The sequence below is a fragment of the Eulemur rufifrons genome, chromosome 12, assembly GCF_041146395.1.
Source record: "Eulemur rufifrons isolate Redbay chromosome 12, OSU_ERuf_1, whole genome shotgun sequence".
Lineage (NCBI taxonomy): Eukaryota > Metazoa > Chordata > Mammalia > Primates > Lemuridae > Eulemur > Eulemur rufifrons.
The window spans coordinates 16,634,834-16,654,373 of record NC_090994.1 but is presented as its reverse complement, the minus strand read 5'-3'; the positions used below and the strand labels follow the sequence as shown (position 1 = coordinate 16,654,373).

At 41.4% G+C, this 19,540-nt stretch overlaps 1 protein-coding gene across 6 annotated transcripts in view; it reads right to left on the bottom strand.

Moving 5' to 3' along the window:
- RBPMS (RNA binding protein, mRNA processing factor) overlaps window positions 1–19,540 on the bottom strand; it is a 165,868-nt gene that overhangs the window by 43,328 nt on the left and 103,000 nt on the right. For all 6 annotated transcript variants that reach the window (XM_069484955.1, XM_069484953.1, XM_069484954.1 and 3 more), the window contains exon 5: window positions 16,961–17,111. In XM_069484955.1, the coding sequence (XP_069341056.1) occupies window positions 16,961–17,111 (151 nt within the window). The remainder of the gene's footprint in view (window positions 1–16,960; window positions 17,112–19,540) is intronic.

The following is a 19,540-nucleotide window of genomic DNA, read 5'->3' as shown; positions in this document are numbered from 1 at the left end:
ACAGCTTTCGAGGAGATCACTGGGTGGGGACGAGGAGTGAAGGTGTAGAGCATGAAGGGCCTTCGCGCTGTGCTGAAGAGGGGAGACTCTATCCCGGTGGGCAAGGGAGCTGTTCTCATGTCACTGCAGGGGTCCCCATCTATTAAAAATGGCTTGTCATCAAATGGATGTCTGTTATCGTAACTGCTACTAATCTGGGATTTAAATGCATTAAATATTTTCATCCATTCATTCTTTTATAACTGAGACAGGGTCTCGCTGTGTTGCCTCGGTTAGACGACAGTGGCATCATCACAGCTCACTGCAACCTCCAACTCCTGGGCTCAAGCGATCCTTCTGCTGCCTCAGCCTCCCGAGCAGCTGGGACTACGGGCATGCGCCACCACACCTGGCTAAATGCATTAAATATTTTTAAATAAATCAATACATCTCAGATGCGTGGTGAGGAAGTTCTTCACACACTGTATAGGTATTCAGGGCAGAATTTGAATTAAAGGAGTAACACAATTCCTTGTAAAAACTGGGGGAAAAAATACTCTTGTGGTTCCGTCTTATCACTTTAAAGCACTTAATATACTTAATATAATGTTTCTCAAACATAAAGTCTCACACTTTTATCTCAAAGTTTGTATTATGGCTCCAGAATTTCAGATGACTTCAGAGAGGAAGCCAGTGAGCCTCTAGCAAGAACATCACTTACATCTGTGTGCCATATCAGGTAGCACTTAAAATATATAAATAGGAAGATGTGGGGAAGAAAAACAGAAAGATTTCTAAAGTTTCCACGGGATTACTGTGGATTCTTTTTGTTGTGGGGCAGAGGGGAGGAAGGAGAAGGGTCAAGTGGAAAAATGATTATATGATTTAAAACATTTTTGAAAAGAATCACATAGTTTCCTGTTTGCATATCTCTATTGGTATTTGTTGATACCAGAGTCTAGGTCTTGGGAGAGGCCAATATATTTTAGACTTTCAAAACTGCACTTGGATTTTAAACTAGAAGTAGGAGGCTGCTGATTCCTATATTTAACTTCTAACTAAAAATTACTACATGAAAAACTTTGCTCAATCTTTGAATAACTATTTGCCAGAAGTTAAAAATTGCTATTTTTGGAAAATAGCTTAAGTTTGAGAAACATTTACTGTATAATAAAATGGCTTTTGAAATAACATTTAAACGTAAGGTTTATCAAACACATCTAAAGTAAATTTCTTCATAAATATATCCACTGATAAATCGAATTGCTACGAAAAATGGTAAATTTAGGTGAAATGATGGACTAAAGTTAGAATGTTCCCACCAGACCCCAATTTTTGGTACTTTTTATAGATAGTTAATAACAGTCTTTAAAGGGCACGGGACTCCCAGCTGAGGGCGGGAGGATCACTTGAGCCCGGGAGTTTAAGACCAGCATGGACAACATGGCAAGATCCCATCTCTAAAAAAAGATTTAAAGATAAAGGGCATGGGAGGTGGTGCTATAACAAAGTAGTTTTACTGGCAAAGTCTGAAACTAAGATTCTAAAGCCACTGATATGGTCAAGTATTCTGGAAACACACAGGATCAGGCAATGATTTAGGAGACCTAAGTAATAATCACCAACGGCTAGATCATTATAAGCCTCAAAGAATCAACATGAGAGGGGAAACTGGGTAAGGTTCTGGAAATCACTTTTGGGTTTTTAACTTTCCTTTTGTCAACTGGTCCCTTTCTGGCAATTTCTCATCTTGCCTTGTTATTTTCTTCCTTTCTATCATTTCTCTGAAACGAAGATCGCTTGGGCTGTCGTGAAAGGAGAGAGGGAAAGTGGACTCATGTATGAGATCAAGGGGAGACTTATACACTTTGAGTACTAGGTATTGTACTGAATAGCTGTGTGACGTAGGGGCAAACTGTGAATCTCCTTAAGCCTTGCATACCTCATATATAAAACGAGAAAATTAAAATTTGGGTACTCTGGGCCAGGTGCAGTAGCTCACGCCTGTAATCCTAGCACTCTGGGAGGCCCAGGTGGGAGGATCACTTGAACTCAGGAGTTCAATACCAGCCTGAGCAAGAGTGATACCCCACCTCTACTAAAAATAGAAAAATTAGCTGGGCATGATGGTGCGTGCCTGTGGTCCCAGCTATCTGGGAGGCAGAGGCAGGGGAGTCGGTTGAGCCCAGGAGTTTGAGGTTGCTGTGAGCTAGGCTGACGCCACAGTGCACTCTACTCAGGGCAACAGTGTGGGACTCTGTCTCGAAAAAGAAACATGAAAAGAAAAAGAAAAAGAAAGAAATCAACCAAGCACAAAAATGGTATAGATTTGGAGCTTGAATCCAGTAAACAAAAACAAAACATTATGCTAAAAAAATCTCTCTGCTTTTGTATATGTTTTAAATTTTCCATAACAGCAAGTTAAAAGTAGAAAATGAGGAGACCACCATTAAAAATGGTAACACTTGAAAGCAAGATAATCAACTTGTAAACAAACTCTCCTGTGTATCTTCTTGGATGTTTGATTATTCTCCCACTAACTAGAAATTAACATGCTAACACAGTTATAATATCACAAACTGTGTTTATATTAAATATAATGCAATTTATGGACTTTGAAAGAGCCTAGGAATCAAGAAAAGGAGGAAGTATTGCAGTTAGATTTATCTTTACTGTGAAGATTTTCAGGAATTCCTCCCTTGCAATGTGGTCCCCCTACAGGACCAGCCCACCACGGTGCACGGTATTTCTAAAGGACTGTGCTCTACAGATGACCCTCCAATGACAGCTGTGTTTTAGCCTGGGGCTGCAAGTCCTCAGGCATAGCAACGCCATTTGCAACATGCCATCGCGGAGTGCTTGATAGATCCTAAAGCACATTATCTCACTTTATTCCCACTGCAGCTCAGTAAGGCCAAGCAGAACAGGAAGTGCATCATTATTTTAAAGAGAAACCACCAGCTGTGGAGGTGTGGCTCATATCATCAATTTTGAGGGGGAGGAAAAAAGAAAACAGAAAATAACCTACTTCTCTTTCAACTGAACAAATTATCTACTGAAAACAAACCATACTACTCAAGAAAGCACTGTTCTTCTTACCTAGACTTATCAGTGAGGAAAATAAGAAACGAATAAACACTTGGAAAATACCATTCTTAAAGGAGCAATGAGTATATGACAAAAATTTTATAGTAAGCCATTAAAATGCCATGCCATTTTCACCTATCAGAATGCCAATATTTATTTTAAAAGACCACTTTTCTGAGACATAATTTACATACAAAAAGCTGTACACAGTTAATGTGTACACAATTTGACAACTTTGGAGACAAGTACGCCCATGAAACCATCACTACAATCAATATCATAAACATATGTTTATGTTCAAAAGTTTCCACTGAAAGTCCCACTAGAAGTTTCCTCTGATACTGTCTATTTACCTCTCCACTTATTTTTTGAGCCAGGGTCTCACTATGTTGCTCAGGCTGGTCATGAATCCCAGTCTCAATGGATCCTCCTGCATTGGCCCCCGCAAAGTGCTAGGATTACAGGCATGAGCCACCACGCCTGGCCCTCAGTATTTTATTATGAATTTTTAAAAATTGCCAAATAAATCTTGTATGTATTTTATGGTATACAACATGTTTTGGAATACATATATGCTGTGGAATGGCTTAAATCAAACTAACATATACACGACCCCACATACTTACGTTTTTCGTGGTAAGAACACTTAGTCTACTCTTAGCAATTTTCAGGTACACAATACATTGTTACTAACTATAGTTACTATATTATACAAACAGATCCCTTGAACAGATCCTCCTTTCTAACTGAAATTTTCTCTTTTGACCAACACCTCCCAATTCCCTGTCCCACCCTCTTTATTATTATTTTGGGGAGTAATTAAGTGCTAACACTTAGCTAAGTGTTAAGATCTACCCTCTCAGCAAATTTTTAACTATAAGGATTTGAAATTAGGATCTCCAGGAGGTATCTGTCTGTGCTCCCATGGTTCACTGTAGCACTATTTCAAAGCAGAAAAGACATGGAAGCAATCTGACCGTCCATCCACAGGTGAATGGATAAAGAAAATGTGGTATAGACATACAATGAAATATATTCAGCCTTCAAAAAGGGGGGCGGGGATCTTGCCATTTGCAACAACATGGATGAAACTGGAGGACATTATTATGCTAAGTAAAATACACCAGGCATGGAAGGACAAAAACTATATGACTATATGATGAATCTAAAAGCAACATATTTGTTGATTAAATTTATCTACTCTTCATAAACACAAGATGAAAAAGTCAAGAAAGGTCAACCTCAGATTTGAGTGTATCTAGTCTTCTTTGGGGAAAAAAGGCGAGGAACCCAAATGGATCACGACAAAATGACAGACCTATACTGTCTTGGTTCTAGAAAGCCACTCAATATTCAATAGAATTGAATATTAAGAAACAACTAAAGCGCTTATTCAAACAAAGAGAAAATGTCAAACAAACCCACCCGTTACCGCCCAGTGTCTTCCTGACTATACATTCCATTTCGAGGACCAAGGTCAGGTGTTAAAACAAGCAGAGAAGACATGTTCCAGGAATATTCCATCAATAGCACACTACTACAAAGCTAACATTTCACACTAATCTAAATATTTAACTTTCTGCCCCTTTGTGCTTATTTTAAAGCATCTAGTCAATATCACTGCTCGGTCTGTTTTATGTTTATTTTACATGCAAAGACATTCTTTTTACAAGATAAATTTCATTTCTTTTTGATGAACATTCTGGCTATTTCACGTCCCACCTTTCCACTTTTAGTTTAATTTCACTGGTGGAAATGGCTGGATGTGTAGGACTATGTTTCATTATTCTTCTGCTGACACAGCTAAAATTAAGAAGAAAGTAATAAAAGTCGTGTATAAATCACTAGGAATCCCAGTGTTCTATTGGATTTCCTAATTAAAGAATCTTAGTCATTGAAAAATAATCGTCTATTTCCTTTCTGAAAATCTTACTCTCAAGTAAAGCTGTAGAAGTGGCCTTTTCTGTGGACAAGAAATACATTATACTCCTCTGTTAAGTGTGACAACAGGTCATACTGGGCACTGAGAGGCACACTGCACCAGTCCCCAACTACCAGGCAGCAAGATCCCACCACGCCCACGAATGACAGACATCTAAAAACTCCGCCCACTGAGTCAGTCTTGGTACCTCCTTCCATCAGGAAGGTGCCACCCCTCCCTGCCCCTGGACATCAGAAAGAATAATTCCTGACTGCAACATACCTAACCCCCTGAAAATACAAAAATACATGACTTCATTATGATGCTCAAAAATAAAGGCAAACAAAACAAAACAAAACCCCCCACAAAACAGTGATCGCCAATGGAGATAACCGGTCACCAATCTCTTACGTTGAAAACTTACAATAAAAGGGAAAGAAGCATTTAAACTGCTTTTTATTAATTTATTTTATTAATTAATTAATTTTTTTTTTTTTTTTTGAGACAGAGTCTCGCTCTGTTGCCTGGGCTAGAGTGCTGTGATGTCAGCCTAGCTCACAGCAACCTCAAACTCCTGGGCTCAAGCGATCCTCCTGCCTCAGCCTCCCGAGTAGCTGGGACTACAGGCATGTGCCACCATGCCCGGCTAATATTTTCTATATATATTTTTAGTTGTCCAAATCACGTCTTTCTATTTTTAGTAGAGATGGGGTCTCGCTCTCGCTCAGGCTGGTCTGGAACTCCTGACCTCGAGCGATTCTCCTGCTTCGGCCTCCCAGACTGTTAGGAATACAGGCTTGAGCCACCGCGCCTGGCCTAAACTGCTTTTTAAAATGAACTCTATTACAGGATAAATAATTAGAAAAATCACCATTTTTCAACCTCTAATGAAGTAATGAGTAATGAGTAAAAGAGCAATGGATGAAGCCGTTAAAATAAAGTTGACAGGCACCTTACAATGCAGCTATTAGTTCATTACTACCTGAATCCACAAATCCTCTTAGCATCACCAAATATAAATCAAAAATCAGTCACTTCCTAAAAGGAGGCCGTATGAAGCACACAGTACCTAACACCTATGATGAATTCTTACCCCCAGAAAGGAAAACCGACTTTAACCAAACCTTTCAAATCCAATTAAGCCTTTAAATTTACAGTAAAGAGAGGGGACACAGGAAACAAGCAAAAGGACACCTACAGGAAGAAAACAGATAAACCCAGAGGAGGGTCTTTTCTCAGGAAGGCTGATACTTTTTAAAATAATTCAATTGCCATAAAAAAGGGAGAGTGGGGGAAGGGAAACTGCTCCAGATTAAAAGACACTGAAGAGATTGAACTAATGTAATAGACGGACCGGATATGAACAAGTCAATTGCAAAAAGAAAACTGAGGAGGAGGAGGAGAACGAAGGGATTAAAAAGTTGTGGTGGAATCTTGATCACTGTTAAAAATATGAGGGGTGAGTTTCTGGGACGGGTTATACTGTTCTCTCTGTGTTTTGGTGTATCTGAAAACAGACTCCATCAGACAGCAGTCCTAAGCTGTAGGTGATTTATGTCATCCAGGGAATGTTTTCACCGGCAGTGTTTGTTATGCAAACATGCCCTGCCTTCTTCCTCAAAGTCACAAGGAGGAGAGTTTTTAATAAAGCTTTTCCTTTCCACCTAAATTCGGGCTTCTGAGTTGAGGGACGACAGGTAGGCAATCCTACCCTCGAGGTCTCGAATTCCACCACCACCGTGCAGATGTGGAAGAACGTCTGGTGACATCGCAAGCCAGGCGACATTTATTTCAGCCTTGTGGGACCCTAAGCAGGGGACCTGGTTGAGCTGAATTCTGACCTATATGATTTGTGACAAAATTGTACATTGTTTTAAGCAAAACAGACAAATGAAAAACACCAAAAAACCCCGTTCATACTCCTTTACCAAAGTTTGCTTATTTCATAAATACTTTTCTGAGACGTCTAACACAGCATGCTGGTGAGATGCAGTCTGTGATGGAGTCCAAATCCACAACATTTCCTCCTCTTTACAAAACAAAACCTTTCGCCCAGTATCTAAAGATTTCCTAGATTCTGCAAAACATTGTCAAATTGGTGCTTTCTACTTCCCTCTGGGCATCATGACTTCAGCTTCAGCGGATCCTGAGCTGTAGCTCCGTTGTGATCCCTTCCTTCCCACACTTTCAGTTTTGATCCTCACGCCGGCCACCCCTGAAGTCTGTGGATCCCTTTGCACAACTGAGATCTTTCTCATCTTCAGCCAAAAGGTTAGGAAGACCACCGGGTCTCGTCTTATTCTTTCCATAATCATTAGCTTCATCAACTGCACACAGCATTGTCTCTAAGGTCAAGTGCACACTCGCTCTGCTTTATATTGCAGTCCCTTACAGGCCTGTGTCCTCTGCTATGGTGTAAACACCCTGAGAACAGAACTGTACCTTGTTCAGCCTTTTAATCTCTCACCTCCTCTCAAATGTTTGCTAAACTCAAGTGAGAAAATTAGAACAGGAACTCACCCTCATTTCCCGTACACAGCTGTTCATGCTTGACCACCTTGACTCCTTGACCTTCTGAGGAGTATTTAATTAAAACACAGAAAGACACCCCTCCACCTTCAGCCACTAATTAATTTAACTGTTCCATTTAAGTAGAGATACTACTTCTCCACCATTTCTCAGCATAGCTAAGATCCTGGTGGCTACACACGCTGTAGAATGAACAGGATGATAAAGAACCTCAGTTTGTATAGATCACACTTTACGCCAGAGATTTCCTACTTCATTTAACTCTCCAAGAAACCACCATTTCTGCCCATCTTTTCCCAAAGTAAGAGCTTTGATTACACATTGTTCTACTGTTATGAATCAGCTATAACACAAACATGAGACCCAGAGCTGAGAACGAAAGCAGGTATCAGAACAAGATATGAAATAAAATCTCATCCATACAAATATTTATCCGTGTATATTTGCACAGCTATGAATCCAAACTGTGAAAATACTCATCTCTGGGTGGATAACATAATTTTCAGCATTCAATTTTATTAATATTCAGATATCGATGGGTATGGTGGCTCACACCTATAATCCTAAGCACTCTGGGAGGCTGAGGTGAGAGGATCGCTCAAGGTCAGGAGTTCGAGACCAGCCTGAGCAAGAGCAAGACCCGGTCTCTACTAAAAATAGAAAGAAATTATACAGACAACTAAAAATACATAAAGAAAAAATTAGCTGGGCATGGTGGCGCATGCTTGTAGTCCCAGCTACTTTGGGAGGCTGAGGCAGGAGGATCGCTTGAGCCCAGGAGTTTGAGGTTGCTGTGAGCTAGGCTGATGCCACGGCACTCTAGCCTGGGCAGCAGAGTGAGACTGTCTCAAAAAAACAAACAAACAAACAAACAAACAAAAAAACAAAACCTCACCCTGGCATCCAAGGCCCTCAGCACTACCTCCACAACTTTCACATAAAGAGCCTTTAAAAACAATGCTCTGGGTACGCAGTCCTGGATGGAAAGGTGTTTGTAAAATAAGTAATATAAGTACAACGTAGCCACATGTCATTAACTGAACTAAACCAATCTGTCAGAGTCTGTATTTTTTTTTTTTTTGAGACACCGTCTCACTCTGTTGCCCAGGCTAGAGTGCCGTGGTATCAGCCTTGCTCACAGCAACCTCAAACTCCTGGGCTCAAGCGATCCTCTTGCCTCAGCCTCCCGAGTAGCTGGGACTACAGGCATGCGCCACCATGCCCGGCTAATTTTTTCTGTATATATTTTTAGTTGTCCGTATAATTTCTTTCTATTTTTAGTAGAGACGGGGTCTCGCTCTTGCTCAGGCTGGTCTTGAACTCCTGAGCTCAAACGATCCACCCGCCTCGGCCTCCCAGAGTGCTAGGATTACAGGCGTGAGCCACCGCGCCCGGCCCAGAGTCTGTATTTTTATAAACACGCATATCGATATATAGAAATGTATGTAGAAAACTGGGCATGGTCCCAACAAGTTTACTCACTCCCAGCTACTCAGGAGTTCAAGACCCCATAAAAAAAAAAAAAAAAAAAAAAAAGATAAAAAGAAATGCATGAAGTAGGACATAAAATGGAATGTTAATAGTCGTTATTTTGGGATGGTAGGAAAATCTGTAATTTTAAACCTTTAAATTTCATTGATGGCCTCTTGACTTTTATAATTAACAATAAAATAGATCAGGCATGATCATTTTGCAAGATGAAATAAAAACACAATTTTATACATTTAAGTCTAAGGAGACAGCTCAAGAAAATAAAAGGTATTTCTTAAGTGGAGAAAGGCCTAGATTGTGATCATAGGGAATCACACTTCCTTCTGTCTTCAGGTACATTCTCTTAAGATGGACGGAAAACTTCTCATCTCTCTGAATAACATACCCAATATCCCGTTAGACAATTCTTCAAATTTCTATGTAAGTTTTATTTTCAAAAAAATGCAGGATTAGGTCTCTCAATCCCATTCTTATACAAAAAGCAGGCAAAGTTTTTGCTCATCTGTTCAACCTCTTTGAAATTTAAAAGTGCAAAATTCCCTGTTTTCTCTTGAGCCCTTTGGGACGTTACAAGAGGAACCATCTATAGGCTCACAATCTAACCATAAATCTGTGATATTTATGCTGGTTTCATACAGTAGCTGTCTCAAGGAATACGCAGATGAGGTCTTAGGGTCCCAAACTATACAAAACAGGGCTATCTTATGGCCCTTCCCACCTACGCTCATTTCCAACTGATTGATCTGAACACCTCCTACGTGAACCGTTTCTATGTCCTCCAATCATAAAGCAGTCAAATATCCTCATCTTTGCTGACAGTGTGATTATTTATTGAACTAAAACACTTAAACTGTTGAAACTGGTCACTCCTTATTTTCTGAAATAACAACCTAGAGACAATGAAGTATATTAATACTCAATAAAAACCACCCAGTAGTTCCACTTAGTCATCTCTTCTCTACAAAAAATTTTAAAAATTAGCCGGGCACAGTGTTGCACACCTGTAGTCCAAACTATCTGGGAGGCTGAGGCAGAGGGATTGCGGAGTCTGGGATTTCCAGGTTATAATGAGCTATGATAGGGCCACTGCTCTTTAGCCTGGGCCACAGAGAGAAACTCTAGCTCTAAATTTTTTTTTTTTTTTTTTTTTTTTAAATAAGAGCTATAGCCACCCGTGGGCTACTTCCAAATGAAGTGGGCTAACAGGCTGGCGATGTGGTGTTGTAAGATCAGCAATGGGTTTCAGAGACAATTAGACCTTAAAATGAGCTATGTGACTTTGGGGGAAGTTACTCAAACCCTTGATGTTTCAGTCTCCTTAGCTGTAAAATAGGTATTTTACAAATTGTTCTTACGGGTAGAGAGTAGTTGCTCAATAAATGTATGTTTCCTTTCTTTACATCCATTAAATAAAAGCCTATGAAACAGCCAATCAACTGCCAGAATCCGAGCAGCCTGGGAGTTGTTGTTTCGGCTCCTTTGAAACCTAAGACCGTTAAGGGCGACATCCGTCTGCCGCCAGTCCTCTTGCTCGAATTCTAACAAGGTATCTGTGCCACATGAATACACAGTGGCCCGCAGCAGAGGCAGCACAGAGACCGAGCTGAGCTTGGCGACAGCCCGTGCATTATTTTTGGCCCTACCAGGCCATTTAATCTCATTGGCCAGCAAAATTTTGTCCTCAAAGCAGGTTGAGATGCACGTGACATTCTGATCATCAGAAAAAAACATTTACATTACAAAACACAAAAATGCAAAGAAGTTGCTCTTCAGAGTAAAAGTCCAGCCCTCAAAACATCTGCAACCTTTGGTGTTTTGTCTCCCATTCCTTCTGCCCAGCTTGCTGAGGGATTGCTCAGGCCCAGCTGCTATCTTTGTAAACAAGCCCCCTCAGCACAAGCAGGGGTAGGGTGCTCAGCACCTCGTAGTGGGGGCGATGCTGCACACGTTTAGAGCAGGCTGGGGACCAGCGGCCGCTGCAGTCTTTCCAACGGTGCACACTGCCCGGTGCTGCCCGGGGAAACGCAGGCACATGGCTCTGTCCCGTGAGCACAGGGAGCCTCAGACGAGGTCCTGATGGCTTCCGTCCCACACAGGTGAAAGTGACCAGATTTCATATCTGCTGGGTGTTTTCTCCGGGAAGGCACTTGCTTGACACGGGCTTTCCTGAAGGAAATCTCCTCGGACATGAGACAGAAAACTCACTTCTAGAAAAGCCCAGGTCAGTGTCACACATCGGGGAGCTTCAGCGGCAGGGCAGGCAAACAAGGAAGTGGTCTGATTGTTCACCGCGGGGTTATGTGCTCACCGGGGATTTAAGAGCACCAATTCAATAGAGCATGCTTTTGTTAGGGAGCAGGAAGGAGGGAGGGTACAAGGACAACGGAGAAGAGTATGTGAGTAGCAAGGAGAACGGAACTTTACAATTCCTTGGTTTAGTGGTGATTCTCAAACTTAACTTTGCATCAGAATCCCCCAAAGAGCTTTTAAAAATACAGAATCTAAGTCCTAGCCCAGACCCACAGAATCAGATTCGCTGGGTTGGAATACAGGAATCTGCATTCCTGCAAAGTTCAGAAGCCTTGTGATATCTACTTCGTAACAACTGAATTTAAAGCAGAGGACCTACCTGTCTAATCTGAGTAAAGATTCTACTAAGAGTTGGCTGCCTCTACCTTTAAGAACACTATTATAATAAGGTACACCGCAAATAGTATAAACTCATCAAAAACACTGTTCAGTTAAACTCCGTATGTATAATATTATGTCAAATTCACCAAATCAGGTGCCTTAAATACGCACATTTTATCATATTCCAATCACACCTCAATAACACCGTAAATTTCAAAAGTACCCCGAACCAGATCTCTCTCCATACTTGCTGAGAATGGGGCAATTATGAACAAAAGAAAATCATAAAAAAAAAAAAAAAAAGTCTGTGGCATCTAAAAAAAAAAAAAAATCCCATGTGTATTTCCAGGTATACTGATAGCAAACAACCATAAGCCTCATAATTGCGAGAGACAAAAGGCATATAAACATACACATTTTTACACACATGTATTAACAATCGCTGGGTACTGTGTGTGGCCCTTTTCTGAATTTTACATGTATCAGTGAATCTAATCCTCATAACCTGATGGATGAGGACAATTATTATTGCCGTTTGGTAGCTGAGAAAGCTACGACACAGAGAGCTTAAACACCAAGACCAAACTTAAAAAGCTAGCAAATGACATGTCAGAATTTTAACCCAGGCACTTGGTGTAGTTTCCCAGGGCTGCCATTCACAGACTACTACAGACTGGGTAGCTTAAACAACACAAATTATTTTCTCGCAGTCCTAGAGGCTGGAAGTCCAAGATCAAGGTGCCAGCAGGTTTGGTTTCTCCTGAGGCCTCTCTCCTTGGCTTGCAGATGTCCACCCCATCCCGTGTCCTCCCATGGCCTTTTCTCTGTGCCAACATGTACCTGGTGTCTCTTTTTCTTTTTATAAGGACAACAGTCATATTGGATTAGGGCCCTACCCTAAAGGCCCCATTTGAACTTACTCTTCCCTTTAACAACCTCATCTCCAAATATGGCTGCATTTTGAGTTACCAGGGGTTGGGACTTCAACACGTGCATTTTGGGGGGACACAATTCAGCCCACGACACTTACTGTGTAACCGCAAGAAAGTTACTAGACCTTCCGAGGCCTCAGTTTCTCCAACTGTAATCCAATGAATTCATACAAAATGCACAGCAGAGAGTGTGTGGCACAGAGCATCATTTTACAGATGCAAAAGACAAGCAGCAGAGATAGTGGCTTGTTCTTTTCCCTTCGCTAAAGCAGAGAACTTACACTACAGACACCTTCCTGTACAACCTACTGTATAATCTGGGACAATTTTACGTAATTTACAATTTTTCTGTATCTAATCTTCACTTCCTTCTTTCACGGAATTCTTTTCAAACTTTATTAAATACAAGGAAGTAAGAGGAGAAGCTCAAATTAATGATCCCATTAATGAAAATTTAGTTAAGAAGATAGTACTTTCTTGGGACTGTATGTACATTAAATTCATCCTATCTCCTAACCTGCAAAGACAATTGGCTATACTCACACAGATACTCATCTCAAAAGATCAATATCAGCTTTTTTTTTTTTTTTTTTTTTTTTGAGAGAGTCTCACTCTGTTGTCCAGGTTAGAGTGCCGTGGCGTCAGCCTAGCTCACAGCAACCTCAAACTCCTGGGCTCAAGCGATCCTCCTGCCTCAGCCTCCCCAGTAGCTGGGACTACAAGCATGTGCCACCATGCCCGGCTAATTTTTTCTATATATATTTTTAGTTGTCTGTATAATTTCTTTCTATTTTTAGTAGAGACGGGGTCTCGCTCTTGCTCAGGCTGGTCTCGAACTCCTGACCTCGAGCGATCCTCCTGCCTCGGCCTCCCAGTGTCCTAGGATTATAGGTGTGAGCCACTGTGCCCGGCCAATACCTGCTTTAACTACTAGGAAAGAAAGACAACTCAATGCTTTAAAAATAAAAATCAGGATTGCACTTTAACACTTGCCTAGTACGCTACATATATTATACCTATTTGATCCACAACACAATCCTGTGATATTATCTTATTTAGCTCTCGTAACAATCGTGTAAAGAAAGTATTGCCATATTATAGCCGAGGGAACAAGAGCATAGAAAAGTTAAATGTTTTTTCTTAAAGGTCACTAAGCTTGTTAATAATTGGCAAAACAAGAACTCTCACTGACATCTTCAGGCTGAAGCCAAGGCCACAGAAGGCCACCACCTACCCTGGCAAGCTGCAATTCCGGGTTTTTTCTCATTCTTCACACCTGGCAGACACAGAGCAGGTGCTCAGCAAATACGGCAGGCAGTCTGACTTGGAGGCAATCTAGACTAGGCTGCAAAATCTCTTTCATGCCCTTTATATGGGGCCATGTTTTCCTAACAACTTTGACCACCACCAACCCCTCGGACTGACAGTTCTTTTAAGAGCAGCAATCACAGTTTCCTTCTAATCCAGTGTCTAGCACACGGGGTGTTCATTTAGGTTCACCAAGTTCAGGTATTTATGGAGAATTGAGAGTTCAAGTAAATGTTTGCTGTGTAATCAAATCATAGAACATTCCTTTTTTTTTTTTTTGAGACAGAGACTCACTCTGTTGCCCAGGCTAGAGTGCCATGGTGTCAGCCTAGCTCACAGCAACCTCAAACTCCTGGGCTCAAGTGATCCTCCTGCCTCAGCCTCCCGAGTAGCTGGGACTACAGGCATGTGCCACCATGCCCGGCTAATATTTTCTATATATATTTTTAGTTGTCTGTATAATTTCTTCCTATTTTTAGTAGAGACCGGGTCTCGCTCTTGCTCAGGCTGGTCTCGAACTCTTGAGCTCAAACGATCCGCCCGCCTCGGCCTCCCAGAGTGCTAGGATTACAGGCCTGAGCCACCGGACCCAGCCAGAACATTCTTCCTTTAGTGAGAGCAGTGAGAACTTTTCTGCCATGACCACATAAAAACGTTAACAAAAAGAAGCATTAATAAAAACCTCTCTCTGTCTCGTGGCTTCAGGGCCTTTTCAATCCCCAAATTCTATGATTCCATCATAGTCCACACGCCTCAGGATGGTTAAAATGACCACTTTTGAGTACCAATTATGGGCACTAAGCAACTGAATTTGCCAGTGTAGACCCACCACAGTATTCCTAGTTTGCAGTGTGCTTCCAGGAAAGTACTGATTCTGTGTATGTGACAGGGAAGTTCAGGATCTCACTCTGTCACCCAGACTGAAGTGCAGTGTCGTGATCACAGCTCACTGTAACCTGGAATTCCTGGGCTCAAGCCATCCTCTTGCCTCAGCCTTTAAAGTAGCTAGGACTACAGGCACACACCACCATGCTGGCTAATTTTATCTTTATTGTAGAGATGGGGGTCTCAATATGTTGCCCAGGCTGGTCTTGAACTCCTGGCTTCAAGCCGTCCTTGCATCTCAATCTCCCAAAATGCTCGGATTATAGGCATGAGCCACCATGCTCGGCTGTTTTTTTTTTTTTTTTTTTGCTTCAAGTTTGTTTTGCTATAAGCAGCCAGGCAAGTTTTGACTCTGTCATGGAAACTATATGGCCATTTCTGAGCTGTTCTATATGCAAGGAAGGGAGATGAGCAGAGCTGGCCAGAGCAGAGCTCTAAGCTCTACTTCTATGCTGTCCTGTAATTTCAGGGACTTGTGAATGCCAAGTTTGTTCATCTCTGTTACTTTTATACGTCATGTCGTGAACTGCCTGTCACCTCCCTGGCTACTTATTTCACAGAGCTGTTGTAAAAGACTCAGAAAAAGTTTTGTGGTCCTGAACAGCGAAGCACTGGGCAAAGAACTTAAAGGATCAAGTTAAGTATCACACTACCATTATACTTCCTGTCTGAATTAATCATTTCAAAGGACTCTCAGATCTGCGGGTGACAAATTCACTAAAAAAGCAGACTTATTCTAGATGATCTTTCTAAAATCAGGCATCCTGTAAGTACTCTCTTCTGATGTCTTGACTGAGAGAGAAGAAAGAAAGAGGCATACAAATGCCTCTATAATCCTACCAAGAGCCAGATTCAAGTGTCAATTTATCCACTCACTGTAATAAGTATTTGTTAAATATACACATAGCCCTAAACTAGATGCTGTAAGGACAAAGAATGGTGTAAGTCATGTCCCTATATCCTCCTGTACCACAACTGCACAAGACAAAACTTTTGTGTAGATTTCCTTCCCAAATAAACAAAGGATTCCAGTTTCCCTAGGACGTGGAACATAGAAGAACAAAATAATTTCTTTCTGGCTTCATAGAAAAAATTTAATTTAGAACATGCTGGGGGAGAAACTCTTATCTCTTAGTTTCCACTGACAAGCAGCAGCGTTTAAAGAGTGACTAAGTTACAGCATGACCGTAACTTCCACGATAACCTGATTAAAGCTGACATGCACGTGACATGGGGGGGTGAGAGGGACAAGGAACCCATGTGTCCTTCAGTTTCAAAAAGAATAGCTGAAATGTATTGTCAGGGAAAGTAAGAAGAACATATCACAATCATGTGGTCTGGAAAGAAGATCAAAAAACCATACGACAGAATTATTCCAAGTAACTGCAAGTCACTTGGGCTTCCCTAAGCGCCCTGCCGTATTACATCACGTGTAGCTCCGCAGTGAAAGGAAAATTTAAGGCCTGTCTCACGCCTCACTTCTGCCACTGACTGAGCTTGAGAAGGAAAATTAACACAATCTTTTAAAGTTAATCAATGAAAGGCACGAATTGTAGCCTGGACGGTTTAACAGAATCAGCTCATTCATGTTGGGCAAAAGATTTGTCGAGCAATTAGTCAGTGTCTTTACCCGATTAATTTAAAACAGGAGTCCCCAAATTCCTTCAAGCATTACTGGTATTAGTTTTTACAGACTGATTGTCCCAACGTATAAGTTTTTTTATGTGTTTACCTTTTCTCCTAGAGTTACAGCTAAACTGTTCCCCAAAATAGAACCAACTTCCTAAAATCTACTTCTTTCACTGGTAATATGCTATTTTTCCAAACCAAAGAACTAATATCCTTCAACAAATGGAGTAAAGTGAGTGCTAGTAACTAGCACTTTTGTCCAAGAACAGGGGCATAAAGAAGGGTTTACACCCCAAGGTATATATAGGGGCACACAATGGTCAGCACACAAATAAAACTTTGAAGTTATGGTTCTGCTGAAGCCGAACCATCTTTTGAGACAGCCAATCACCAACTAGACTGCTGTATTCAGAGTTCTCAGACAGCAAGAATAGGCAACTTCTTCCCAGAAATGGAAAATTAGAGTCAACCAGCTCCATGTCCCATGGTATGATCTCATAGGCATCACATGAACAATTCCTGGTATTTTTTTTTTTTTTTTTCCAAAATGAAAAGTAGATCAACTTACATGGCTCTCTGGCAATGAACTGAGGTACAGTGTTGGGCAGAGGAGTACTGGGGTTTGGAGTCCCTACGAGTTTGTTCTTGGCCATCTTCGTGTTTGCCTTAGCAAACTCTAGTCGTAGTGTTTGCGGAATTTCAGGATCGAAGCGGATGCCCTTTGGAAACAAAGAACAAATGGAAGATGTTTTCATTTCCTTAGAGTCAAACCGGAATGGTGACAAAATAAACACCCCAGTAAACCCCGGCCTATCAGGAAGAAAGGTCAGCAAGAGCTCTCATTCTCACTACTTACATGGAATATACAAAAACCCACAGCACAACGTGTTCAGGAAGTCAGGGGGATTTAGTTTACTTAATTTAAAAATTTAGTCACATGAATTTTCAACGATCCTTTTTGTTCTTGCACAAAAACTTCCCAGTTCAAGTTTTCAAATTTGAACCAGCAAATTCCCAGCACAGGTAAGAATTGTGATGAATGGTTATCAGTGAGAATGAAAGAATTAACGTAAAGACCTGCGCAATGCTGGAGTCTGACGCCTAAAATCCTAAGAGGCCTGGGCTCTGACTTAAAAGAACACGATTCTTCGATGCCTTTATTTTTTTCATCTCCTATCCAGAACGAAGGATGTCAATGCTTTTAGTTTCATTACCTATAAATGGAGAAAAAGATTCGCATCTCTTTCTAATTGCAGAGCTTTAGAAAGGTAACACAAGTACTCCATGTTAATCGGAAGACAGGAATTAAACCACTGTAAGATTTCAGTACAACCCGTATCATTTGATTCCAGTTAGCTTATAAATTTATAAAAAATCTAAAAGTCTTGACGTAGTAAAATTATGATTTTTGATTATAGTTGGCTTACTAGTGACATGAAAAGGCAAAGAATTATATCAGCCAAAGAGATAATAATTTCAATCACCTTTTGACCCTACTGTTATAGTTTAGCTAAAATAAACCATGTTCAATAAAATAAATCACAAACACTGTGAAAGACAAGATTTAGGGCAAGACAAGACAAGTCTATTTTGGAACCTTCCCTTTTAAGAATGCCTTTGTTCCTAAGCATAATGAAGAACCTTCCAATAATTATGACCAATGGTACGAATTATAGACCCAACAATAGTGTCAAAAAACATCGCAAGCCCGGCACTGTAGTGCACCTATAATCCCAGCTACTCTCAATAGTCAGAAAGCTGAGGCTGGAGGATCGCCTGGGCCCAGGAATTCAAGACCAGCCTGGGTACCATGGCAAGAACTCATCTCCAAAGAAAAAAAAGTCATCCCAGAACAGAGCCTGAATGCGCACCCAGAATAGACTCAGGTCCCACGTTCGTCATTATGGTGTGTTCCGGATGTACACGTCACATATGCGGGTCTCGGGGCCCCAGAGCCCTCCTTTCTTCTTAATTAGCTTGAAGAAAAAGAACAACAATTTCCAAAAAAGTAATAAACTCTTACTCTGTAGACCAGGATAAATGCCTTTGAACTTCACAGGTTCAGCTTCAAGGGTGCAAGGGGGAGCCTGTCCCTGGATGGGGACGACACTAAGAGGAAGGGGGGGGGAGCAAAGAGAGGTCCCCAGGGAGGTACAACGAAACTCACAGAGCCCTGACCCACGGCAGTCCCGGACGGGGTGGAACTTCTTTGTGAGCCTGATTTATTCATTCTCCGAGAAGAACCACCAATAGGGAACAGCAAACAAGGCAGGGGAAAGATACCCTGTGCAGACCTAACCGACACAAAAAAGTGACAAGGGTGGCGGTTTTATAAAACAGAAACTTTTCTTTAACTGGTCCCTTTTTTTTTTTTTTTTTTTAATTTGGGAACCCTCAGTATCATCTTCCCAAAAACATATATAAGTAAAAAAACAAAGCTGTATTCTGAAGCAGTATTTACTTCTATCAGCTTCCTCTTAAAAGCACTTCATCCTAACAAAACTCATGTCACGACAGGATAAATATTTCCAAATATGGACCTGAAAGGGCTGCGGTCTTTGCTGGGGTACAAGCGCAGTCCCCGGCGATCACTGCAAGGTACGTGGCGGAAGGGCTCGTACGTGCACATCACCCCCCATCAGACACGCCCAGCAGCAACGTGCTTGGCACTGAACTTGACCAACCTGTTCGTGAAGAAGCAACTCTCCTCAATCTGAGCTCACAAGCGTGAGTGCTGTGGCCCAGGCCACTGAGGGTGGCACTGAACAGAGCATCCTGGGACCACTGGTAGGTCCCTGGAGCTTCCATGTTCAGATAACGAGACTGCACATCTGCATTCTCTGCCTCAGCTCTTGCACTGACGTTCCAGAATGAACCAAGGCTCCACACCATGTGGCGGCCTCTCTCACAGCCAGGACTGGTGGCTCATGTCCTAAAACATGCTGAACTGAGTCTCCCCCTACTCCCTGCCCCCTCCTTCATCCCCCTCCTCCCATTTGAGCTAAAATAACATCAACATCATGTACCAAATCAAAGTTCCAGCATCCTTATTAAAAAAAAAAAAAGAAAAGAAAAGAAGAAGAAAAAAAGCAAGCTTAGAAGTTAAAATGACCTAATTTGTTTGGCAGCTTTACTCAGAGGCCAGAGG